The sequence below is a fragment of the Opisthocomus hoazin genome, chromosome 4, assembly GCF_030867145.1.
Source record: "Opisthocomus hoazin isolate bOpiHoa1 chromosome 4, bOpiHoa1.hap1, whole genome shotgun sequence".
Classification (NCBI taxonomy): Eukaryota; Metazoa; Chordata; class Aves; order Opisthocomiformes; family Opisthocomidae; genus Opisthocomus; species Opisthocomus hoazin.
Genome location: NC_134417.1, coordinates 35072712 through 35100226, shown reverse-complemented (window position 1 = coordinate 35100226; position 27515 = coordinate 35072712). Strand labels below are relative to the sequence as shown.

General features: G+C 43.8%; 1 protein-coding gene across 3 annotated transcripts in view; it reads right to left on the bottom strand.

Annotated features, from left to right (window-relative positions):
• TPK1 (thiamin pyrophosphokinase 1) overlaps positions 1 to 18051 on the bottom strand; it is a 437279-nt gene extending 419228 nt beyond the window's left edge. The window contains exon 1 of one of the 3 annotated variants that reach the window (XM_075418557.1): positions 17793 to 18051. In XM_075418557.1, coding sequence (XP_075274672.1) covers positions 17793 to 17835 — 43 coding nt within the window. In that variant the 5' untranslated portion in view covers positions 17836 to 18051. The remainder of the gene's footprint in view (positions 1 to 17792) is intronic. The other 2 variants (XM_075418558.1, XM_075418559.1) reach the window with 2 other exon arrangements.
• Between the last annotated feature and the right edge of the window lie 9464 nt (positions 18052 to 27515).

Here is a 27515-nt window from a genome sequence, read left to right as displayed (position 1 = left end):
AGCCTATACACTTCTCCTGTGTGTTATAATGACCAGGTCTGCACAGGATAAAGTCAGCCTTCAGAAGTGTCACAATTACCTTGTCAATCTGAATCACATACAAATCACAACACTTCCACTAACATCAACAGGACACTAACCAGCATGTGCAGAATTCTGAGCCAGGCGGTAATGCCTACCCAGCACAGAGCAACGATACACAAAGACACAATACGAGGTCCTCAAAGGAGTACTGCCATATTAGCATACGGATCTATACGGAGAGCAGTGCCATAACAGCCCTCCTCCTGCTCACTCTGGGGCTATCTGCAGCACAGCACTGCAGACAGCATTTCCAAAGACAGAATTTAAGGTAAGTCAAATACTAACAACTAAATAACAATAACAATTGTAAAGTTAATAATGTTACAACATGCAATGTTTTTAGGCATATATTCCATTACATTTGAGTTATACAGACGTTTAAAACACAGCAAATATCATAACCCATGAACAGCTTGCATAGCTTTAGCAAACACTCTGGAAGAACTACTTGCAAAGAAATCCCTTAAAGGACCATATCTGTTTTACTGCCATGTAAGAGGAGATTCTACTCTCTCACTTAAAATATTAAAAAACTTATTACATTTACAGTGGGTTAATAAAAAAGATTATTTGAAATATTAAAAAAAATTAACTCTGAAAGAAAATCAGGCTAAAATTGAGCAAACATAATAAAATCCAAGAACAGAAGCATAATTTATAGAGGAATCTTCAGCACTGTCTGGTGATGCATGCACTGACCACATCTTTGTTGAATCCCATGCACTTTTCTGAGCATTGCAAAGAGAGAAAATATTTCAAAGACAGCACATTTCATGATGGTCCTGCAAAGCCAGCAGTACCTCACTTACCAAGAAAGAAGATATGAGGGTGCACAATAGGTGTATCTAAATGTAACTTAGCAGGAAAGATCCTTTTACATATAATCATTGTTAATAACAGATATTCCTCTCACGCTTCCAACAGGATTTGATAAAGTCATAGCTATAGAATAAAAAAATATATTAGATAAAGCACTGGAGGGGTCATCAAGTTTCCAACAAATAAAATAAATACAGCTCTATGATCTAAGTGATTAAACCCTATGAGCCACTGGAAGGTAAGATAATCACCATTTTCATTAATTGTTCTGAATTAGTTAAGTTACACCTGGTCTTCTGGACACATTAGCTAAGCAAGTACTGGAGTGGCAATGCCAAGTTATCAGCTCTTTGACTTTGTTTTCAAGAGAAATCAAATGCCATACATCACAGGGGACAGAACTAAAAGACATAAGATAGAAAGGTGATGCTAAACAGGCTGTATGCTCACTGGACCCCATTCACAATCTCAAAAGTAGCTGGATGCATTTGGTAAAAAGCGATTGACATTTATCTTTTCCTCAGTAGACCTAATTAGGTCTGACATACATCCATTCACACTCAAATACGCACAGAAACCTTAAAGGTTATTTTCCAATTAGTTCCATGTATACTGCCTCATCCTGAAAGGACTGGGAATCTGAACCTTCAAAGGATGCTACAGGTGCTGCTCATGCATCTTCTCTCAGCACCCGAACTGTTAGTAAGAAAAATACTTACTATTTAAAACTTCTGGCTTTCAATATGGGAATTCTAATCTCAGCCTCTTTGATCCATTTTTATTTGTGAATGATAGAATTTTTAGTCACACAAACAGTATAAGCACTGCTCTAATATTGTAAAGTTGTTTTAAATGCCCAAAAGCCCAGTCCTGTTCATAATACTGTTATTAATGTAATAACATTAATATCCATCCGAAAAGCGTAAAAGGTGCTAAAGAATGGTAAAGTATATTTTCACACATTGAAGACATTTAGATAATACAACTTCCCCAAAGAGGTTAAGAAAGATTAAAGTTAAGATAAAGGTCACTTGAAAAGACACGTTGCATTTAGCACAGTATCACGGCGGTGGTGGTAGAATCCCCAAACCAAAGGAGTCTCCTTTCTTTGCTTTTCTCATAAAAGCAAAGCTTGCTCTAGGTTTATATAAACATTTTTATGAAATGTCAGCAGCCCATCAGTAGTCAGCTGCATTTCCACACTGGTCAGTTTACCTCTGAAAAGAGGCTGAATTTTTAATTTAGTCCCCAAATACCATAACATTCTGAATCCTGTCTCCTAAAAAAATACTGTTTCCTGCGATTTTCTCATGGATTTTGTAATCTACTGTATCAATAAATGAAAACAGCAGTCAAATCAACATACAGATCAACAGATTATCTCAGAAATACAAGCCAGAAAAAACACCTTGGTGGGACGTGTATTTTTTTTTCTGTACCACATCTGTTCAACTACATTTGCTTTGTTGCTGCTGCTGCTGGCATTCAACTGCCAGAAGCAGAAGCTACAATCTAAGAACCAGAAACGGCATCCTTTCTGAAAGGGTTCAGGGACTATTCATTAGGTTCTGACTAATCAAACGGTGTTATCTTGAAATCTGCAATTAATATTAAAAGAAAAAAAAATCAGTACCATTAGTACTAGCCAAACTTCATAGCTCTTGAACAGGGTATGTCAAAAAGTACCACTGTCTATAATTTATTGATGAGGAACTGAAGTACAACAAGGTTAAAAAATTTCTCAGGATTATGCAGCATGGGACTCTGAAAAAGAATCCAAGTACCTTCAGGTTCATGATAACTGGAAATGAGTAAACTGACAAAATGCTACTGTTTGTATTTCACTGCACACAAGACCCTTTCCCAGAGACACACGCACAAAAGTGGAATAACTAGCACTATTAATGTTTAAGGCAAAAAATAAATGTAGTGGCTATGAAGAAAAAAAAATTACAACTTTGTACATAACAGCTGAGAAAAAATGAACTTGAATGAACATCCGGAGTGTCAGGACAAAACCTCCCTAATACATACAAAATGTTGTAAAGCACTAGGATGTCAAAAAATGAAATGAATGATCAGGTTCGTATAACATCACGAGAACAGAATGGGAGTGATTTCTAAACAACGCGTGTTTAGCTGTCTTTGAATTCCCATATAAATGTAACGATCTGCAAAACACCTCTTTGGTAAGTACCTGCACTTTTTCAGCTGCTGGTTTTTTTGGCTACCAGTGCTGTGAGCTATACCTCCACACAGGCCCTGGGCACCTCTCTGTTGAGCAGGACTTCATGAAAGTGCGAGGTTCAGCCAGGGGGCTTCTCTGTGCAAGAAGCGTCCAAGGCAGTAATAGCATCTGGTCATCTACCTCCTCTACCACAGACATCCTGCAAGGACTTGAGGATGTTAATATAATACAGCAACAATACATTTGAACTCCAGACTTCCACTTAAACTTCTGAAGCATAAAGCTGCATATAAGTGCCTTTCTAAATTAGACTTTTCTGTATTGTATTCAGAGAAGCTTACCGTGTACGCCTCTGTAACGTACCCTAGGTATCTTACACTGTTCCCCATTGTCTTATTCGGGAACTCCGACAACAACATTTCAGGATTTGGTGCCGATGCTAGGACATTTTAAGGTTTAAACTCACTTAGTTCGTGTTTCACTCTCACAGGAGACTGGCTGTTTACTTCTGTCTAAGGAAGCTCATAGCATGAATGCCAAAATGTCAGGAATAATTAGGAGAAGTAGTTTTATGCCCCTAAAGAACAAAATGTCGTCTTTGTCCTCTCAGGCAGGGTGTTGTCTTCTCTAAATAAAAAAGAATGGCTTTTGGCATCCATCCATTTTGGCAATTCAAGCCAGCATGTAATTTAGAGACTACTTGAATTTATTCCTGCATCTTGCTCTCTTTTTTTCTTCTGTTTTTTGACATTACCTTCTGCGCCCTCTATAGTCATAGCCTACTGTGAGAGCGATAGGAGAAAAACTACTAGTTCAAAACCCCTATTCCCTTCCCTAGGGAAATCTCCTACAGCTTTTGCTACTTCAGACTACTCAGCAACTTATGATACAGCAGTTCAGAAAATACTCTTCCCCAGCCGCCTCCTCTTCTCCCTTTACCATCTTCATGTATTTTATTTCTATGAAGGAGTTGTTATGAACTACCAAGCACTGGCATTTGACACACCTATCCAGGACCACCAAAATAAATCAAATATCCGGAGGGTTAAGTATAATTCACAGTATAAGCATAGCTGCATCTTGCTGCAAGATATCAAGGAAAACATCTCAGTGCCATATCCTTTTCCTAAGCACTACAGTCTTCTAGGTTAGTAGCTCAAACTTTAAGTACATAGCGACTAAAAAAAGCCAACCTTACAGAAAAACAGGTGTATAGGAAGAATATAATTTCTTTCAAAGCCCCAACTTCTGTGCCAAGATGTGTTGTGGAGCCAGCGGTTTGTGGCACACCACCCTTCAAGTGCTGACATGTTTTGACAACATTGCCACCGGATTCGGATTTTTAAAGCTGAAGAGAGAGTCAGCCATCTGCCAATGCAGCAGATGAACATGTCACACGCAGATTCCGTAACTGATGTACCTGAAGCCACCAGGAATCCTGTAATTTGAGGCATGCTTTCTCACTGGAGATAATGATGACTGTATAAATTGCACTGACGACAGGGTTTGCCTCTATAGTGACATGCACAAATATTAAATAAATTAATTGTCAGTATAAAGTGGATTAAACTACAGAGAAAGTCTTTGTAGATGCATTCTTTGGCTGATTTTTACCCTCAAAAACACATACTCTGAGTTTGCAAAAAAACTGGGAGTCATTTTCTGAAATAAGCTTTCTTTCAGAAAATCTAAAGTTCCTTTTGTACATCAAGAGAAAGCAGATTGCTAGAAAACTCGTCACAGTCTCTAGAAGACAATTCTGTTTCTTATCAATGCAGAAGATCACCTGCAAAAACTAACAGAATAAGAGAACTTGTAAACGTCCAGATTTTTTTCAAGGTAATCTCTCTGAAACCTCTTAGAAATTCAAATGCCAATTACAAGCAGTATGGAAACTAATGAAATGAAATCACAGAGACAGATTTCAGCATCTGGTAAATTCACAACAATTGCTACACAGTTTTCACTCCTCATACCCCTTTTCATATATTTATCTACTTTCCATGTCATCTGCGATTTTCCTAAAAATCATGTTTCGATAAGTATCATTAGTGTCCTGCAGAAGAAAGCATCAGTAATTCACAGCATGAAAACCTCAAACCACAACAGTAAGTCCTGCTTGTTTGAATAGCCCAACTGAAACTCTTACAACTACCTGAGTGAGAAAGTCTGCAGGCTCCCAGTAACAGCGTCTACATCATCTTCTAAAATAGTGTATTCCAGTGCTTCCTCCTGCTACCTATCTTTTTTTCCCCTAATACCTAGCTTGAGCCTTCTTTGCTGCAGTTGGAATTCATTTCTTATCCAACTGCAACAGAAGCAGTGCATATTTCCAAGGTGAGTTATGCATGCTTTTGGGGAAGCTATGAATGGGACAATTCTCCTGTACAGATAGACTGTCAGCTGCGAAGGTTCTTCCACTGAACAGAACAGCAGGCTTTCTTTCCTAAATTCTCCTCCTTTGCTAGGCTCCTCCACTCAAGAAAAGTAACAAAACTCCTTTTACCTACTGTTTCTATCATAAGATGTGTATTTGCCATATGTATTTGCCATTGGGGGAAAAGAATAAAAAGGAAGATTAAACACCAAAGGATCAGACTACAAAACTATAGGTTTATAAACTCTCACAACACATTACTAGCTCTTCCTGTGTATTCCTAAATTTAGAATTCCTCTCTGCTGTTCTAATTTACATTATTTGGGCTGTATTATTGCATTATTTTAGAGCTCAGTCCCTTTGTTAGTACTCTGAAGCCTTACATTTATTCAGTTCCAGCTTTGTTGTCAAAGGAAACTGGCTATTTATTCCAGCAAATGTATTCAGCAAATGTAAATCTGGTTGAGAAACAGAATAGTTTGGCATAATGTTGTATACGTTCAGCATAACTATTCGCTTCACTGCCTAAATTCAAGCCTTTTCTTCCTCCTTGTGGGATTCACAATTATAATATTTATAGATAAATAAGGAAAGAAGCTATGGAAATAATTTTATAGCTTTTGATAGCTCACAGTAACCAGCAGTAAATTCAGCACATTGTATAGTATAGTCTTACTTCAGTAAGTTCTTCTTGCTGCCTAGGAACCATAACCAAGTACTACAGATTTTTTTGGTTTGGGTTGATTTTTTTTTATAATTATTTTAAGAACATACAACTTCCTCAGAATGTAAGGAGGAAGTACAGTCCTCTGAATTTCTGAACTGCATCGCAAGAGCTCTGAAATCTGCTCCCAGTTCTCAAAGACCTCCCTTGTGATATGAGACTAGCTACTTGATACTCCATGCTGCAGCACCCCAGGATATACCAGTTGCTTTCATTTCCCACAAGTCTGTCCTGTCTATTCAAATAGTAAGGAAAAGAAGTATCTCCTTTGGTGGACTAAGTGTTTCAGATTTATAGATTCAGAAGCCAGAAAGGATTGCTGTGACAATGTAGTTTAGCCTCTTGTATAAATGTTAGCCTGAAATCCATTCTCACTTCAAGTGAAGTATGTCTTGCTTCTGATCTACAATGATGAAGAATCCACCCTTCTCCAGGTACGATGTTCAAATGGATGGTTATTCTTCCCCGTGTTGAAAACCTGTACCTAATTCAAGTAAGAATTTGATTGGCTCCAGCATCCAACCTCTGGGTCTTGTTATGCCTTTGTCTGCCTGACAAAACATAGTTACTGCAATAACAATGCAAATAATAAACTACACTGTGTGTTATCTAAACAGCATTCCTCCTTAACTGCACCCCTGGGACAGCTCTAACACTAGCTTACTGGAGCTAGCTGACACTTAAAGCTTTTGGCAACAAGTATGTTATCAAACACCTGTTGTGACACCCCTTTTGAGCACCCCCTCTCCCACACCATATGGCCATCTCCACTGAGTGGTACTGCAAGGCCACGACCCACCTCTGATCACTCCCTGGCCTCTCTGGGGAAGCCAGACACTGACTGATAATTTCACACAGACTTCGCACTCCATCAGCAGGAAAAACAGATCGCTGCAGTGAACGGAAATGCTCAGAGCTTCTCTGTATTGCCACACACTCTGCCCATGTTCCTGCCAGAAAACCACAGAATCACAGAATCACAGAATAGTAGGGGTTGGAAGGGACCTCTGTGGGTCATCTAGTCCAACCCTCCTGCTGAAGCAGGGTCACCTACAGCAGGCTGCACAGGACCTTGTCCAGGCGGGTCTTGAATATCTCCAGAGAAGGAGACTCCACAACCTCCCTGGGCAGCCTGTTCCAGTGCTCCATCACCCTCAGAGGGAAGAAGTTCTTCCTCATGTTCAGACGGAACTTCCTGTGCCTCAGTTTGTGCCCATTGCCCCTTGTCCTGTCACTGGGCACCACTGAAAAATCCTCCTCGTGAAGGTGTAGCATACTCTAAAAGAAGTGATTTTTATTTCCTAGCGGTGCTGTAGCTCCTCCCAAGTGACAGCTGCTGTGCCCTCTGTGTAATCAGGCTTTCACTTCGGGCTTTGTCAACACAACTATGGCAGCTGTGGGTGTGAAGAAAAAAAACACACATCAAAAATGGCCACATTACATAGTAGATCTGTTTTCCTGCTGACTTAAAAGAGGTTTGTTGGCACAAGAATTTGACTTGGGAATTATGGCAGGACAGCAGACTAAGACGGAAGAAGAAATTCTTCCACAGACTCAAGTGACAAAATTCCTTAATATGAGTCAGGTTAACACAGCAGCAGCATTACTACTGACCAATACGTAAGAACAGTATGCTAAACAGAGACACGGGGAACCAGGAAATTAGGTTTCCAAGCAAAAACCTTACAACAAGGCAGTTCAAGGAAGAACATCTAATATCAGTGATTTTATTTCCCACAGTTACAAAATGACTATTCAAATCCTCTGTTCACAGTTACCGAAGTCATTAGAAAGGCTCAAAGTCTGTGCATACAGTACTAAATGTCATTCCCACAGTGGATTCTGGGCAAAGAAAGAAGAGCTAAAAAGAAAACACTCTCAATAACACCAGGAATATGCCAGCACCCTAAAAAGACAGGATTGCAGATAACACCCTTCATTCTACTTTGAACCTGGTGAAAGTCATCAGATCAGTTGGAAGCAAAGTCTTGTGGCACTGACCTTTCAAGAACGCTGCTGTCAAAAGTCCAGAAAGCCAAACACTAAGCTGCCCTTAGCAAAAGTTTCCTCAATATTGTCCCTTTTTCTTTTCTTTTTTTTTTTTTAATTTAAAAAAACAAACCAAGCTCTTCTTTAAGGAGCTTGAAGGGTAAATTTCCCATTTGTAGCAGGAAACGGCAATATGGAGACAGACACTTTCATAGCAGAGCTTAATCATTGCCAGCGTACCCAGGTCAACTCATTATGAAATGAGGTGGTCACACGCTGCCCAAGAGCTATTCTTGTTGCATCCGCAGCAGCTAAACCACAGTGCCGCTCCCTTTGGCAGTCCAAGCTGCAGACCTTTAGCTGCCTGACACTCAAATTGCCCTCCTTAATGTTTTTTCTCCTTTGGAGTCACAGCTTCGACGGTTATTAAAAATACCTAAACTGGGCAGGGAAACTGTTCCACATAGGGACACTGACTACACTCTCTTGGTTGTGCTTTACCCTGAGCAGCTTGCAGAGCACTCATTTCCAGAAGCGAAAGTGTTGCCTTTGTTACAGTATCTGCATTAGATGCGTCCGGTTACATTTAAAGCAGACGAAGATCTTGATACTTTGTAAGCATTACTGGTACACAGGTCATGCTCGGTAGTGCAAACCTCACCTCAGGATTTACCCCCTACATAAACACTCCCATCAAGAGTGCAAAGTCTCGAAATGGAGCACGTGGAGATTGACTTGGTATTTGCACAGCCACTCTGTGATACAAGTCAGACTCAGGAAAGTTTCAAGTGATTTAAGTCACACCATCTGCCCAACAGCTGCCTTGGTGTGGTTTCAACCCAGCATCCTTTCAACTCATTCTGAGCAACTGGATCTTCAGCTTATGCTTAGGTCTGGTCTATACATCAATGCTTCACTTGCCATAAGCAAATAAATCTCACACACATATACACCGAGAGTTCATTGACATACCAGTGCCCTTCTGCTACAGAAGCAGAATGGTACTCTTCTTTCATATGTGCTTATATAGCATACATAATTGTGAGTTATGTTTGGGAGAAGAAAAATGAAAAAAGCAGAAAGAACGCCTCTCCTGACAGCCTGTGCTGTGCCTCCACCAAGCAGGTCCACAGATACCCTTACTGACACTGTCACAGAAGTCAAAGCTTTTCTACATGACCAACTCTTGAAGCCCCAGTACTTTGTAGCATCAATGTATTTTCATTTTGCAGGAAAACTAACTTCTTTGTGGCAGACACACAGACAGCTTTTACCACCAAAGCTACTGAACAATTTGGTCAAAAACTGTACGTATGAATATTTCCAAACTACTCTCTTATTGCTGTGCTGCCCAGGAACAACGTTGAATGTATAATTCTGGGGAAAGAACAGAAGGGAAAAGAGGAGCTACAGTAAAAGAAGAAATAAAAGAAAAACAGAACCCACACTAGCAGTCACAACTACAGAATAAATTAATTGTGAGGGGACAGGTTCTGCTCCTACTGAATTCACTGGCCACATGTGGAAGCTTCCCATTTATTTCAATTGGCCTGATAAATACGTGCATCCCTCCAGCTTCTGTCCTGCCAGAGAGCAAGGCTGGCAGACAATCCATCAACACAAGCTACAAAGAATCAGCACTAGAGCTGAGAAAATTTGACTGCCATTCAAAATAAAATTCAAAGCTAGGAAATGACAGGAAAAGCCTTCCAGCAGCTTCAACTGCAACTGGATGTACAGCAACAGCTTTAATTTAAAAGCGATCCAAAAGCTACTCTGTGTACTCTCTATGTAAAATTTAACTAACCGAATATTCCTGTAGCAACTTTAAATTCTCAATTCTCTTTTTAATTATGCCACGGCACTACTACACAAACACTGTTAATCATATTCCTCATGTTTAAGGTCAGACTTGGATGGAAAGGAGAATCTGTTTCCACAAATTACTTGCATGTAATCTAGCACAGCTCTAATTTACAGAAAGATATAAGTCAAAAATCTTAAGAACTGGTTATCCTTCGCTGTGATCAGGTATAGTCACTTTAGTGGAAGGGACAACTGACAGTCAGTTCTTTTCAATCTTGAAATTATTTGGCAATAGATCAGATTAGTTAATCTTGCTGGACACACTGCGAATTCCCCTCTCTCTGTAAAGACCAGAGATGGGGAATGTTCTATAACGTACCAACAAGCAGCTGCACACATCAGAAGTCTCTTCTGTTAATTTGCTATATTTTGTACTGAGTGAGATCTACTATTGTGTTGTTGGGTTTTTTGTTTGTTTGTGGGTTGGTGGGGTTTTTTTTGGTGGGGAGAGGGAAAGTCCCCCCCCTTCCTCTCCTTTTATCCACAGTTTCCAACAACAGTGCTTTGAGACCAGCATAGATTATTTACATTATGTCAAACAGAAACAAATTTGTTAAATTTCTAGCTAGTAATTTCCCTGGACAAAGCAGTAGTTAACAGCACTGTTCTTAAATGTCCCAATCCGTTAGGTTACATCCAAACCTAAAACTCACTAGAAGTGAAAGCTGCTGAGAACTGACTTATGAAGAGAAGCTGCTAGCCTTTTTCCTTGTTTTCAGGTGGCTTGCTTGCCTGGGTTTTTTTTTTTAGGTTATTTGTTTTTTTCCTTCTTAAGACTTTGATTTTAGGTTTTACTCTCAATGCAGATATTTTCTGCATAGCATTAAGCTTTGATTAACGTCTCAGGATGTTCACACCTAAAACAAATCCATAAGTATGCCTGGGATTTGCTATTTTGGATCTTGAAAAATCTGAAACCTATATGCGCATTATGTTTTCTCCTGTGTAAATAAACCGTCTCATTTCTTTGCTTCATATCCATTTTCTCCATAAATTAGACTTGGATGAGCTTTGCAACCAGGAAGAAAAAGTCTTTTCTGTTTTCCACTTCCAGAAAGTAAGACTAGTTTATATATATGTATACATACAGATTTGAGATCCAACACAATGTTAAAGCTGCTATGAAACTGCTAAAATATCTTAAGAGCTGACCAAAGGTATGCAAGTGAAATGCAGTAAAGACAAAAACAAAACCTGAAAGTCCACTATTTCCCTTGACTTCTTGTACCTTCTTAAGATTAATACTCTGCTCTTTAAACACTAACAAGTTTAAATGGTTTCCAGCACTCCTCCACACATTTAATTGTACACAAACAACACGAACATTTTGATGCCTGGAATAAGTGTATTTGCCACCTCCTTATCTGACGATAAATCAGAGGAGAAAAAAAAAATAATGAAGAGAAAAAAAAATAGACTACAGGAAGCCAGCTAGTGTATTTCCTAGCTTTAAGACTCAATCTGCTACACCTAAGCGACATCGAGTGTACCCTCAGCAAGTTTGCAGATGACACCAAGCTGAGCGGTATGGTTGAGACACCAGAAGGACGGGATGCCATCCAGAGGGACCTGGACAAGCTGGAGAGGTGGGCCTGTGTGAACCTCATGAGGTTCAACAAGGCCAAGTGCAAGGTCCTACACCTGGGTTGGGGTAATCCCCGCTATCAATACAGGCTGGGGGATGAAAGGATCGAGAGCAGCGCTGCTGAGAGGGACTTGGGGGTACTGACAGACGAAAGGCTGGACATGAGCCGGCAATGTGCGCTGGCAGCCCAGAGGGCCAACCGTGTCCTGGGCTGCATCAAGAGAAGCGTGGCCAGCAGAGCGAGAGGTGATTCTGCCCCTCTACTCTGCTCTGGTGAGACCTCACCTGGAGTACTGCGCCCAGCTCTGGAGCCCTCAGCACAAGAAGGACATGGAACTGTTGCAGCGGGTCCAAAGGAGGGCTACAAAAATGATCCGAGGGCTGGAGCACCTCTCCTATGAGGACAGGCTGAGAGAGTTCGGCTTGTTCAGCCTGGAGAAGAGAAGGCTGCGGCGAGACCTGATTGCAGCCTTTCAGTACTTAAAGGGAGCCTATAGGAAAGATGGGGACAATCTGTTTAGTAGAGACAGCAGTGACAGGACGAGGGGTAATGGTTTTAAACTAAAACAGGGTAGGTTTAGGCTGGATATAAGGAAGAAATTCTTTACAATGAGGGTGGTGAAACACTGGAACGGGTTGCCCAGAGAGGTAGTGGAGGCCCCATCCCTGGAAACATTCCAGACCAGGTTGGACAGGGCTCTGAGCAACCTGATCTAGTTAGCGGTGTCCCTGCTCGCTGCGGGGGGTGGACTAGATGACCTCTAGGGATCCCTTCCGACCCCAAACTTTCTATGATTCTAAGTGACTCCTCACAGAACTCTCTGTAAGCTGCTCTTGAAAGCCTCAACTGATGGAAAAATAACAACACCTTCCAAAAGGAATTCATCCGAGTGCTTTTTTGTCTGTGCAAGCAGTAACGAATGCGGGTTTTTGTCTTAGAAGCTCCAGTGACAGTATTATTGCTTTTATACTCCGGTAGGTTTTTTTGGTGGTTTTTTTTTTTAAGATCACCTCAGTCCCCTCGACCATTATATTCCCATCTAACAGAGTCAGCTGTGCCCTATCAGTGACCACAAGATATGGAACTCTCAGTGCACTGACACTGCATGAGATGAGAATCTATCATCTACACAAACAAACAGCAGCTGGCTTCGATGTTCATTTATTTCAAAAGGGAGCTCTCTTTGTGTGTGTACAAAAATAAGTAAATGTATATTCATCTTCCTATTAGCTCAAACGGTTAAAGATGGCTTGCTGCCCCATTCCAAATAACACACCTGCATACAAAGCATTTTAAAAAAAAATTTCAAATAAATAAGTCCAAAAGCTATCAGTGCATGAAAGCAAAGATCTAATAGAAAGTAGTGAAGTTAACAATGATTATGTCTGCTAAATGGCATCAGTAATACTTCACTCATAAGCGCACCTGTAGGTAATCTATACAATAACGCTTACAGAACAACAGCTGACCCAGCACAGCAGATTAGCAAGCAGCAGGGTCCAAGGCTGAACATTTACAGCAACTTCAAAAACAAGCTAAGGCATCCCAGGTAACCCGACTAAAAGAACGGTGTTACTACTTATATGAAATGAAGAGCAGGAGCAGGTTAGCAATATTCACATAAAAAAAAAATCAATATGTTTCAATTAAAAAGATAGAAGAGTAGAAGAGCCATATGGAAGTCCTTGCTAATTTCACTGAGGAACTCTTGAAGTAGTCTTAAAGGATTGATGCCTCTGCGAACATTTTTCAACTTTGGTGAACTCCGTCACAGCTTTTGAATGATCTGATTCACCTGAAAGCTTCGCTAGTCTGACCCATCAGCAGTGGCACAAAGCCTGGAAAATTACACAGCTATCCAATAGTCTGGGACTTCACCCCTTTCCATATGCCTTTAATGTTCAACAACTGTTAATGGAGACCTTCAGGCTGATTTCCTAACCCCATAGGTGCCTTGATTACAACCACAGAATTTTGTGTATTAGACTGCAAGATAACCCATCACAGAGACCATGCAGAGCTCTAGCGAGGGGGCATTTAGGTGGTTACTGGCACTTATACCAGGCTGGAAGACATCCAGTCACTGGCAAACATGTCACCGTTGTACAAACAAATAACTTTCAATCTTTAATGTCAGAGAAAAGGGAACATTAAGGAAGAAGTTCAAGCCCCAGGCATTTAAAAAGGAATATGGTGATATAACCCTTTCAGAGGTAACTTGTTTACAGCCAGTAACATTTCCAGGAGAAGACATATAGCAAAGCAAGAGACAATCAAGCCTGCAGAATGATGGAAGAGCACTCAGAGAGTATTGTTGTTTCCTCTTGTTCTCTTTGCTTTAAATTGAATGCAGAATTTTGTAGTCCCTTCGCACAAAGAGACAACTATATATTTCCACACAGTTCTGAAGCAGTCTTTGTCCTGTTTGTCATGGCTCTGTCTCTCATGACATACAGATGACCTTGCTGCAGTGAGATGAAGCTAGCACTGCAGACCAAGTCTTAACCACCAGCTCTCGACACAGCACAGTTCAAGAGTGCGTTTTGTCACAGGCCTTGGGGCATGGAGGAGTGGGGACAGGAGGGAACAAGCCTCACTGGTAGCAGAGGCTCCCTGTCAGTCATACGAAGCTCAGCTCCAACAAACCCTCTGCGAGGCACAGAAAGGAGCAGAAGGACACCAGATTTACCACTTCTTTGCAGTCCCTCCACCTAAACAAGGCACTCTTATCGGGAGCTGTCAGATTACAAACTGAGGAAGACACCCTCCTTCTGCATCACTCCACTTTATAAAACCAATAATGAGCTGCACTTTAAGGACTGTTCAAGGCAAAGAATCATTAATCGCATCTGGAGATGAGTGAGAATTCAGGCTGTATTATGGCACACAATGTAAAACACTCCCTGTGAGAAAATACAGCTTAGTAAACTGGCACTCTGCCCTTTTAAAAGTCTCAAGTGGTATTCCAAGTTGACCTTATTAAAGGATGCTACAGTACTTCCACTGTTAAGCAGCCACAAGCATAGCATGCTCAGCTCCCAAAGTTCATGGTATAAGAATAGTAAATTAGAAATACTTGTCTTTCTGCAGAAGTGCCTGCAGCACAGTCTGGGACAAGCAGCAGGAGGCAATGACAGTGCAAGAAAAGGGTATAAACAGCAGGAGGGAAATGTCTAGTCTATCAAAGAATGCTCCAGAAGAAACAAAGCTACTCTTGTCATGATTCACAGGCCGTAGTGTGACATCATTATGAGCTTTCTGCAACACCTGCATCACAACTTCACCTTTCACAGCAGCACACAGGACTTCAGGGTGGACTTCCGCGAGCCTTTTTAATGGTCACATTTCACAAGGAAATAAAAATATATTGGTTTCAGTATGCAATACTCAAATTTAGAGCTCAATTCCATTTTAAATTCTACCTCGTTACCCATTCTAAACTACATTAAGCAAATCAACACAGTTCTGAAGCCCACAGCACAGCATTCTGACTGTAGAACAGTGATTTTTAACTGTGCTCCAGCTATTTGACTGAATAACGTTCAAAGTCCCTGAGCATATTACTCAGCACAGCAGTTCCCAAATATCTACTACATGGACCTCAATCAGGTGCTATATAGGGAGACGCACAATCTAAATACAATCTCGCTAACTACACTGACTAAAATTACCAAGGTGCATGCGGCCCTGAAATTCCAGCACCCAATATTATTCCCAGTACCTAATATTAGCTTCCAAAACCTGTAAGTGTTTTATTCTGTTCTGTATAAATATCAGCATAATTTCTGAACATCTTCAGAAAGAAAAATAAAGTAACTAATAACCTCCAAACATAGCCGACAAATCTTTCACATTCAGCCTACCATAATGTGCCACTGTGTTTACACAGGGCTTTAGAAAGCAATCAGAAACATCATATACATTGCTATACTTTTACTTTATTGAAGGCAAGGGGACAAGGTCCATAGCACTTAAACATCCTCTCACAAGGGTTTATTCTGTAACGTCATGTCTAGCCTCTAAGAAGCTTCATGTTCCACGCAACTTAGCTTTATATTATTTGGACACTTAAATGCATATCCCATTGAAGAAAACAGATGGAGGAACTACTGTTACTTCCTCAAGGAGAATTTGGGAGCCTCATTTCACCTACCAAGTTTTAAAAGCCTTGTTTCCGAGTACCCCATGTAGGATACCAGATTTTAAATTGTGGAATTGCCAAATAAATCTGCTCAGCCATGCACACTTTGAGCAGGCCAAACCAATTGGAAATGATGGTAATGAATGTTTTTAACGACAACAAGGTTCCACCGTGCATTTCATAGGCACACTATCCCATATAACCCAGTTGACTTGTATACTTGTAGCAGACATTTCTTTACAAGAAGCAGGCTTCTTCACACCCAGCTGAAGCCTCTGGCCTGAGAAGGCTGTGAGTCATCTGAAAACTGTGAACAAAAATCCCAAATCTTGAATTCCAACCAGACATAACAAAAGGAAAAGAAAGAAAAAAAAAAAAGAGACAATTCCTGGAAACTGGGGACTTAGGGTAGCCCTAACACCATACAAAAGCCTATCAAAAGCAACTATCTTAAACTCCAAATAGCAATGCCTGAACTTCCCCAGGGATATATTCCTAAGGTACTTTTTTGTCTCACCTTACTATATACTTAGTAAGTAGTTATTCCCCATTTCATACAAGAGGATACCACACTGCACTGAATCAAAGCTAACCCATTAAAACGTCTCCTCCACGTTCACTCTCTCTTTCTACCCAAAGCAATGACACATCTCAAAATACACGTGCATGCAATCAAGCATAAATTTCTGGCAGAAATGCCTCAAGTACAGCTTTACCCATTACTAGCTTTGAACCTACCCTCAAGTTTTTAAAAATGAGAGCAAAACATGATTAAAAAAAAAAACCCAACCACTAGAAAGGTTGAACACGCTCTTAAACTGCCAGCTATAAAGACATACCGAACTGTTAGAAGTGTACATTCTGTTAAACTTTTCCCTTCCTCCAGATCTTACCAGTAAATAAATAACAACGTACACCTCACCACGGCAATTTGGGTTGCCGTGCCAGGACAGAGCAGCACAAGTTAGAATTCTAGCTGCCATGCCAAAATGATTTTTATTCAGCTCTCAAAGCAATGTTGTAGAAAGATGAAAATATTTAAGGTTTGTAACGGTATCGTGGAATAGCAAACTAGGCCCCACTGAATCAGATACTGCAAGCACGTAGTGAGGAAGAGGTTTAGAACATCGTACAGGGGATCTGGATGAGCCTGCGCTGGCTACAGGTGCTCTATATCACAGAATGATAGCATGTTAGGGGTTGGAAAGGACCTCTGTGGGTCATCTAGTCCAACCCCCCCTGCCGAAGCAGGGTCACCTACAGCAGGCTGCACAGGACCTTGTCCAGGTGGGGCTTGAATATCTCCAGAGAAGGAGACTCCACAACCTCCCTGGGCAGCCTGGGCCAGGGCTCCATCACCCTCAGAGGGAAGAAGTTCTTCCTCATGTTCAGCTGGAACTTCCTCTGCTTCAGTTTGTGCCCGTTGTCCCTTGTCCTGTCACTGGGCACCACTGAAAAGAATCTGGCCCACCCTCCTGACACCCACCCTGCAGATATTTATAGATATATATAAGGTCCCCTTTCAGCCTTCTCTTCTTCAGACTGAAGAAAATATATAGAGAGAGATATATACAATATATAGAGAGAGGATGAGGATATATAGAGAGGATGAGGTTACCGACAGCCTCAGTGTAGCCCAACTGGTAGCGCTTGCACCTCAGAAGCGACACAGGAGAACAGAAAGCCCAAGGGCAGCTTGTGGGAACCGCAGCAAATCCCCCCCAAACCACACTTCAGGGCTTCGCCTCGCCCCACGGCAGGGGCAAGCGGGCGGCGGCCCCGGAGCAGGGCCCGCGGGCCCCCCCGCCCTGTCGACCCAGGGCACCTGCGGCAAGCCCCGGCGGATGCCTGACTGCAACCTCAAGCAGCCGTTTAGACTCCGGAGGCGGGTTTAAAACGGCCCCAGACCGGTGCGCCTGACGGGGAGGCCGGCTTCGGCGCGGCACCCCCGCTCCCGCCCGGCGCGCGCAGCCCCTCACGGAGGCTCCGCGCGCCAAGCGGCGCGCGCCGTACCGTACCGGCGGGCAGGAGGCAGTCCAGCGGCGGGAACGCGCGCTCCATGGCCGCGCTGCTCGTTGGGGGGGGGGGGGTGTTAGGTTAACCGGCGAGCAGGCGGGAGGCGGCGCTACCCCGGGTCGCTGCAGCCACGCGTCCTCCTGCGCTCCCCCGCCGCGGTGCGTCTCACCGGGATGGGGCGGGGGGGGGAACCAGCCGAGAGAATCGATCGCCGCCGCGATCCGTTGCTCGGCGGTGGATTCAGCAGCGAGGCAGAAGGAAGCGGCGGCGCTGCCCCGCGCGGGACGGGCCCCGCCCTCGCTGATTGGCTGCGCGGCAGCGGCCGGCGGGCTGACTGACAGAGCGCCGCGCCCCGCCCCGCCCCGCGCGGAGCCTGAGGGCAGGCGGGGGCGGCCCCGCCCCGCCGCGCGGGGTTTCCCCTCAGCAGAGGGCAGCAGAGGAGCGCGGCGGCCGGGCCGGGGTCTGCGCTCCGCCGGGTCCCTCCCCCGGCGGCCGGGCCGCCTTCCCCAGCGGGGGGGGACGAGGCGGGAGGGCGAGGTCCGGCTTCGGAGGTGTTTGGAACAATCACAGAATGGTTTGCGTTGGAAGGGACCTTAAAGATCACCCAGTTCCAACCCCCCTGCCATGAGCAGGGACATCTTCCACCAGACCAGGTTGCTCAGAGCTCCATCCAACCTGGCCTTGAACACTGCCAGGGAGGGGGCAGCCACAGCTTCTCTGGACAGCCTGGGCCAGTGCCTCACCACCCTCATGGGGAAGAATTTCTTCCTAACATCTCATCTAAATCTGCCCTCTTTTAGTTCAGAGCCATTCCCCCTTGTCCTGTCACTACACACCCTTGTGAAAAGCCCCTCTCCATGCTTCCTGTAGGCCCTCTTTAAGTACTGGCAGCTGCTCTAAGGTCACCCCACAGCCTTCTGTCATCAGCGGCGCTGAGTCTAGTTGGAGGCTGGTGACAAGTGGTGTCCCTCAGGGGTCAGTACTGGGCCCAGTCTTGTTTAACTTCTTCATCAACGACCTGGATGAAGAGTTAGAATGTACCCTCAGCAAGTTTGCTGACGACACCAAACTGGGAGGTGTGGTAGATACACCAGAAGGCTGTGCTGCCATTCAGCGTGACCTGGATAGGCTGGAGAGCTGGGCAGAGAGGAACCTGATGAGGTTCAACAAGGGCAAGTGCAGGGTCCTGCACCTGGGGAGGAACAACCTCATGCACCAGTACAGGCTTGGGGTGGACCTGCTGGAGAGCAGCTCTGCAGAGAGGGACCTGGGTGTCCTGGTGGACGACAGGTTAACCATGAGCCAGCAGTGTGCCCTGGCTGCCAAGAAGGCCAATGGGATCCTGGGGTGCATCAAGAAGAGTGTGGCCAGCAGGACAAGGGAGGTTCTCCTTCCCCTCTACACTACCCTGGTGAGGCCTCATCTGGAGTACTGTGTCCAGTTCTGGGCTCCCCAGTTCAAGAAGGATGAAGAGCTACTGGAGAGAGTCCAGCGGAGGGCTACAAGGATGGTGAGGGGACTGGAGCATCTCCACTACGAGGAGAGGTTGAGGGAACTGGGCTTGTTCAGCCTGAAGAAGAGAAGGCTGCGAGGGGACCTTATAAATGCCTACAAATATCTGAAGGGTGGGTGTCAGGAGGATGGGGCCAAGCTCTTTTCAGTGGTGCCCAGTGACAGGACAAGGGGTAATGGGCACAAACTGAGGCAGAGGAAGTTCCGTCTGAACATGAGGAGGAACTTCTTCTCTCTGAGGGTGACGGAGCACTGGAACAGGCTGCCCAGGGAGGTTGTGGAGTCTCCTTCTCTGGAGATATTCAAGACCCGCCTGGACAAGGTCCTGTGCAGCCTGCTGTAGGTGACCCTGCTTCGGCGGGGGGGTTGGACTAGATGACCCACAGAGGTCCCTTCCAACCCCTACTATTCTGTGATTCTGTGATTCTGTGATTCTCTTCTCCAGGCTGAACAGCCCCAACTCCCTCAGCCTGTCCTCGTAGCAGAGGTGCTCCAGCCCTCGCCTCGGATCATCTTCGTGGACTCCTCTGGACCTGCTCCAACACATCCATGTCCTTCTTATATTGGGGGCTCCAGAGCTGGATGCAGGACTCCAGGTGGGGTCTCACGAGAGCAGAGTAGAGGGGCAGAATCCCCTCCCTCGCCCTGCTGGCCACGCTGCTCTTGGTGCAGCCCAGGGTACGGTTGGCTTTCTGGGCTGCAAGCGCACATTGCCGGCTCATGTTGAGCTTCTCATCCACCAGTAACCCCGGCTCCTTCTCCTCAGGACTGCTCTCAGTCCATTCTCTTGCCAGCCTGTACTTGTGTTTGGGATTGCCCCGACCCACGTGCAGGACCTTGCACTTGGCCTTGTTGAACTTCATGCGGTTCACGCAGGCCCACCTCTCCAGCCCATGAAGGTCCCTTTGGATGGCATCCCTTCCATCGGGCGTGTCAACCATACCACACAGCTTGGTGGCCTCAGGAAACTTGCTAAGGGTGCACTCAGTGGCACCTTAGCCAGGTTAAGTTTCCAGCCAAACGGGAGGGCAGCAGGACAAAGGTGTCGGACCGCTGCTCAGTTCGCGCTGTTAGTCCGTGGTTGTCACGCACATTATGGAATCAGAAATGGTTTGGGTTGGAAGGGACCTTAAATATCACCTAGTTCCAACCCCCTGCAGGGTTTGAGTGACTTTGGTGTCTGGGGGAGGTTGGTCCACGTTTATCCGGCGCGATGATGCACACTGTGCCTTTGGTCTGAGCAGTGCGAGCACAAAGTCTTTGCTTTGGGCCTGTCAGATAGGCTGCCCTGCCACCGACACGGGATTATGCTCTACAAGAAATTTTAGGCTACAAAGACTGATAGAAATTCAGAAGCATTGGAGGCGTTCACGTCTTGACAATGAGAGAAGTGACAAGTTATTGGGAAACAAGGAAAAGATGCTAAGGACATCTCAAGAGATTACTGTCGTTTACCCTATAGAAATAAAAAATGTTTTGTTTCACTCTTGTGTCATTTGAAAGTTTGCTTCCCTCTCCCCTGAGAACTTGAATTTCAAAAGCTATTAGGACTTTGGTATCATCTCAGTGCCATTCCTTAAGCAGGTAAAGAACAAACACCATTAGGAAGAAGCAGCTAGCCCTCTCTTGCAAGAAGGGAGACCATGTGGAGACCACCACCACTGTTCTCTTCCACCCTGTCTGTTTTGTTCCTCCCCCTTTCAATTTTGCCAGGCACTTTCCTACTGCTGGGTAAAATTATTAAACCTTCTCCAGGACAGCTTATTTGTCTTCAGTATTTGTCAGTGTCTCTAAATTTTTTTTAATTTGTTCTTGGGGGGCACCATCTGGTAGAAGTAGTTGCTGATAATCAGCAGTGGCTTCTTACGCATGAGAACAACCATACTTGCTCGGAGGGAAAGTCCTTGTCAACCAGGGCCCCGTTCCTAGTAGTGTTCACTTACAAGTTTTTGTTCTCCTGTTCTCCTTTGCTCCTTTTAAACTTGTTTGTTTGGGTTTCTTTTGTTTTTCTGTAAATGAAATGGTTTCCAGTTTTCCTCTTTCTTCATATCTGACAAGATCCTTTTTCCACCTCTGTAAGGCCTGGGGTTCCAGGCCGTCGTATATCAGTCACCACTGCAAAAAAGTAATTGTACCTCTCTCTGCTAATCATAGTAATGCATGATTCATCACAACAATAGCATTATGAAGAGAAATCAGTCTTGAGGGAGCAGGCTGGCACTGGTACCCTTCAAATCCTTTCAAAATGCACAAGGAGTCTGCAAGGTAAGGCAAGCTGCTGGCCCACTCCGCAGCTAGGCAAGGGGCAAAGAAGTCAGATGCGCTTTCTCTCCCTGAACTCTGGCTTTTTTGCAGTGCCCTTTCTTTCAGATTCAAACCTCTCATCCACAGTATAAAGCTCTTCATAAGAGTCAAAACAGGAATTGCTTCAGTCGATGCTGAAGTGCACTGATCTCTAAGGCAGGACCTGACAACTATTTAAGACTGTTTAGCAGAGCCTAGCAAAGGTATCTAGTAGAGGAAGTTTTGGAGAGGCAAAATGAATAAGTCCACCCAGCCTGGCATGTTCTGTTATGGATAGTCCCTTAAGGACAATAAGCAGTCAAGAGGCTGATTTACTTTTTAGAAAAATAAGTACTTTCACCTAGCTTTTGCACTTTACCTCTGTGCTAGGACATCAGTTGAATTTTCCTGTGAAGGGCGACCATTTAATGAACGAGCAACAGTTTTTCCTGTCACGCGTGGGAAATTCCTCAGTAAATATTGCATCTGTTTTTCCACATAGCATAGAAGATTCAGCAACATTTCTTTCCTCTTTTCTAGCTGGATCTCCAAACAAAACAAAGCCCCAAGAAGCCTTCTCCCCTGTTCTTTCCCTCTATTTGTATATGCCTACATTACTTTGCAAGGTTTACAGAAGAACATACGGAGAGGCTATTCAAGAAAGACAGCCCAGGAGCACTGATCTGGTGCTTTGATTACGGCTGTCTCCTCTGATTAGTTAAAAGGAGGGCAGGTGACCTCAACCCTAAGTGAGAAAATGAACAGGCAAGCAGATGTAGTTCCTGAGTGACAGATGAGGCTGTCTGACAGAGGAAGCTTCTGAATGATTGGCAGGAAAGGTTGAGGGAGTGTTCAGACCTTTGAAACCTTGGCTGGTAACTAGCCATCCAGTCATGCCTCTCACCTGATATATTTTCCGTTAGTTTTGTACGGACTTGATGACAGGTCTGTGTATGGAGAAACTATAATTTATATACATTATTGTATATATATTTATATATGTAAAAATTATTCTTATCAGACTCCAAATAGGTTCCTCTTCTTTCGGAAAACTATTCAGAGAAGCAGTCGGTTGGGCAGCTTCTGTGGAGCACAGTTATGACATGACTAGCACTGCACTTCAGCACGACTAAGACTGAGTAGATGGGAAGAGGTTGAAGGGTGATCAGGAGGGCAGCAGCGTTTATTTACTCAGACATCTCCTGGGACTTCGCAAGGAAAGAAGAGGGAAGTCAACATGAATTGCAAGGGGGATTTAAATGGGATTTATACAACAGGGCTGAAGCCTGCAGGGTTTGCTGTGCTTCGTTAGGATGATCAATCTCTGCACATCCCAGTACAGATATACATCTGAGGCTAACTTACGGTAGCATTAGTTGCTTTCAGAATTTTTTTCCTTCTTTCAAATAGCCCGATCTAGTTGAGACTGAAAGGTCTGGAGGTATTTAAGGTCTTTGTCCAAAAAAATGATGGGATCTGTCTCTAGCACTCACAGCGTAATGCTCCACTCCCAGACTAAAGTCAAATTGGTCTGGTAATGCCAGACATTATCATTTAATGGGGTGTTTTTGCCCCTTCCCTTCTGCCATCCTTCACCAGAATAGGAATCATATCTCTGCGCTTGACCGAAAAGTACTTTGGGTACTGTTCAAAAACTGTGACAGATTTCAGTAACTGGCAATGTATATCTGAAGCCTTTTGATTGGGAATTATGGAGAATCAAAACTACCCAAGTACCTTCAGAGGTCCCTCTTGGTGATGTCTGAAACAAGCTGCTTGTAAAGTAGGGGGGAGCATTCGTTCCTCCTGCTATTCCAATTTTATTGCTAGTGCAGAACAGTCTGTACAAGGCTGGCAATCAGGATTCATGCAATGTGTAAATGTTAAGAATATTTTTTCCTTCTCTCCACAGCTTAGCTTCATATTAAAATTAACCCAGAGGTAAAACTAGCAGGCTGGGATGGTTCATTCTGGTACCTATTCCAGTATTTATGCAGAATAATAAGGTTGGGAATGTTTAGCTAGCTCAGCTGTCTGATTGTCTGAACATCCCTAAGTGCTTTATAATTCAAAAAATGCAGGCATCAGTAGATAAATGGGACGCTTTATTATAGACATTATATCCTTGCAATTCTCCTGTGCCAACAATTTAAGTCCCCACAACCTCCTTAAAACTCAAACACCACTTTGAAAGGTACAATCATTCAAGGAGGAAAAAAAAAAAAAACCAACAAAAACCTGCAAATAGTTGCCAGCATGCACAAGCAGACAGGATCTAGCACACACACACGCTTCAAGTCCAGGTCCTGGAACAGATAATAGAGCCGGCTTCACATTTGTTTCAAGTCTTGAAGAGATTATAATACAGTAAAAGAAATATAATATTAAGTGCAATCTGCTTCTGTAGTGGTGCTATAGCAGGCTGGAGATAAACCTTATGAATTATATGAGGTCACACAGTAAAGCAGAATAAAATAGTGGCATAATAATCCTGTGGCTCACCAGGCAGGACACTGCGTTCGGAAGATCTGAGCTTTAATCCATGCTCTGCTACTGACAAGCACAGACAGAATCAAACCACGTGGATCCCCATCCTCAGGCATATGTAATTGTATAATGACTTAGGAGCTAACGTACCTCTGAGAGATCCGGTTTGTAGCATTCTATGCTGTTGTTTCCTCATCTGTATGATGGCATCAGTGAGGTATAACCATCCTTGTAAATCAACCTGAAACCAACAGCCAAATACAAATAAATCTGTATTACTAATGAAAAGACAGATGGCATTTGTTTATCAATCAATTTTATGCAAATTGAGAAGATGATTTATTATCATCATCCACAATATTCTGTCACGAAGATTGATGAAAGGTAAACTTTGGGAAGAGGATTGTGTATTGAAGTGATAACTTTTAGAAGTAAGGAATTTTCATCAGATCGGCTGCTATCAAGTCACTATGGACAATGGCAAACAGAAGTTGTGCTGTCGAATAGCTATGACTATGCTCTGGACTTCATGGAGTCAGCAGACTATGCAGATCGCTACGATATTAGGCAAGCTGTTTGACCAACCTGGCTAGGAGTTTCCGAGAGGCCTTCGCTGTGGTGTCCTGGCTACACAAGAAGTAGGAACAATCCAGTGAGATGCTGTGCTGCATTCTGTCTGGAAGGGTTGTTTGATTTTTGTCTGGTGTGTACAGGAACGCCCGTTGTCTTCTCAATGTGGGACAGCCAACGCGGAGAATCACTCTGCATTTTAGTCTCAGGGCCGTGTCTCCAGCACAGTCTAATTTCTCATGTAAGCGCATTCCACAGCACCAAAAAAAATGCATGCATTTTTAGTTCTTTCTCTTAACCCTGAGCCTTGCTAACTGCACTGCTCCTGCGAGTGTAGCTCTCTCAGTAGGTGGCACAAGGAGGCAGCGTTTGGGAAACGAGTATCGTGCATTTGGACTGGGCGCAAGAGCAGATGGGACGGTGTGGGATGCCGAGGTGCGAGGAATGCTGTCCTGCGTCTCTGGCCGTGTCCATGGGCCACTGCATTCGGAGTGGAAGAAAGTAAGTTGCAGTAGCTTCACGTGGTGGTCTGTCAGGTTCTGATCACTGTCCCATGGGAATGAAATCATCCGGTAAAACTGCAGATGGCAACCTTTACCTGCAGTCATTTAAGCATGCTGGGCAGTCTGCATGAACCTAAGGCTGTGGCGATCAGATGAGCCATGTTTTGGGATAAGAACAGGGCTAGCTCCTGCTCACGAGTCATTAACGTCACTTCTGTCGTGGCCAAGGCCCATATGGCGTTGGCCATGGTGATGACTGCCAGGGTGAGGAAAAGTGGGGCCGTTGGTAGCTGGCATTTACCGCTGTGTTGACCTCTCCAAGCCGCTGCTCTAACTCGTCAAGGTAAGGGAAGAAATGTTGAGTCCTGCAAGGACTGAAGTCTGTCACGGGTAGTGTCATACTGAGGGGGAGCCACTTTGAGGGGTCTCTAGGACAACGATGGGAGGCACCCAGCTGCTTCACTGTCTTTGTTCGGTTCCAGAAAAGTGGCAGCAGCACTGTCTGAGGAGCAGTTTAAAAGGCAGCAATTGCAAAAAGATAATGGGTGCTATTCTGTCCCATTAGTCTGAACAAAGCTGCCTGCGCCTGCCCTCAACTCCAATCCGAAATCACTTACGATTTGCTTGCTAACTCTGTCTTTGGGTCCCAGGTGGAGAGAAAAGAACAGCCTGCTGGGACAGAGGGCAGCCCTCGGATACAGCCGCTGGAGTTGTTCTGTGAGGAAAACAAGTGTCCCTCACTTGTACAACCTTTTTCAGCTCGTGCATGCAAAGGTGCTCGCTAGCTGGAGACGCCTGCCATTAACACTTCTTTAACTGAGAGAAAGAAAAATTCCCGAGAGGCCCTATGGAACAATGAAACAACTACAGTGAAGAGCATCACACAGGGCACAGTACGTCATTTCTTCATGTGCCTTAGATGCTACCACTTGTGGACATACATACAAATACGCACAAAGATAAATATATTACATCTTCTTTTAGTTTAGTTGCTTAAGTTCGCTGCAGGCTGACATACGATAGCGTTCACATTTAAATCTTCAGAGTAAAATGCTTTGAAAGCAAACCTATTAAGGTTAATAGAATGAACTTACAATGCCCATGGTAAAGTAGGAGGGGGGAGTGCGACACTCAGTAAATTGTTCACCAAATAGCCTGTCACCTCTAGGTCTGCAGCTGAAGGCCTGCCAATGGATCATTCTATTATCTTTAATGAGCTTAATTTTAAAGTGGTATGCACACCAAATGTAAAATATCGACGTCAGTTTTGTTTTCTGTGATCCTGCATCTACCTTGTATATGTTAAAAAAGAATATGTACCGTCCAAGAAAGTGCAAAGGCATTATACATATGGAGTTTTCATTAAAATATCTAAAATAAAAAAGTGTTTCTGTTCATTAAGCTACTCCATATACAAAAACCAACACAGTATCTAAAAATGTACAAAGCAAATTCTAGAAAATGCATTCAGAATTGAACAAACTTACCAAGTTAGGGTTTTTTTGGTTTTTTTTTACCTACTTCATTAGAAGACAGATAGCCATTTACTTAAGACTTAAGGTCATATTTTTGAAGTGTCTAAAATGCAGATTAGCACCCTATGAGATTTTTCCTGTAGTTGATTGCATTCATCCTTTGGCACCTTGTCACCTTAGAAAATCTATCTCCTACGTTTTAAGACAGACTACCCCATCCAGCTGGGCTGCTCGTGCATGTGGTGAAACACGCAGCAAATTTCTGCTCCTGCAGAACCTCGGCTTTTCCTTGCCTCCCCTTTAAGGAATTGTGCTGAGTATACCCATCACAATTGCTTCGTGCCATTTCAGATGTTGTAATTCCCTCGGCTATCGCTGCAGTTGCTCCCTCCCCAGCACTGCCAAGTTATGCCCAGGCTTCTACTGCAGGAATATTCTGAGTCCATCAGGGACGTTGCTAGGAGGTTTCTCACCATCACATCCAAATACCAATGAGGAAGATGTTTCAAATTGAGATTCAATAAGTATCAGCCCAGTCATGGCAGTATAATCACTAAAGATCACTAAAGCAACATTATTATTCACATTCCAAGGTTCTGCCTACAAACCGTAAAGGACAGACAGGAGGTTGACAGCACAGCTGGAAAAAGGAAGAGATGGGTAAAGTTACTAGCACAGAGCTGAAGGGCGTTCTCTCCCTCTGTATAGCAAAAGTGGCAAGTGGTACGGGAGCCAGAAGGGAAAACCAAGCCGAACAGCAAGCTTCGGCAGCAATACCAGAGGATAGGGTAATTCCGGTGAACTTGGTCGTAGGTTGATGTCAGCACACGTTCACTTCTAAACTGGAATTTATCACATCCAAAGTGCTCCTTGTGGAAACGTGACATGTACTTTC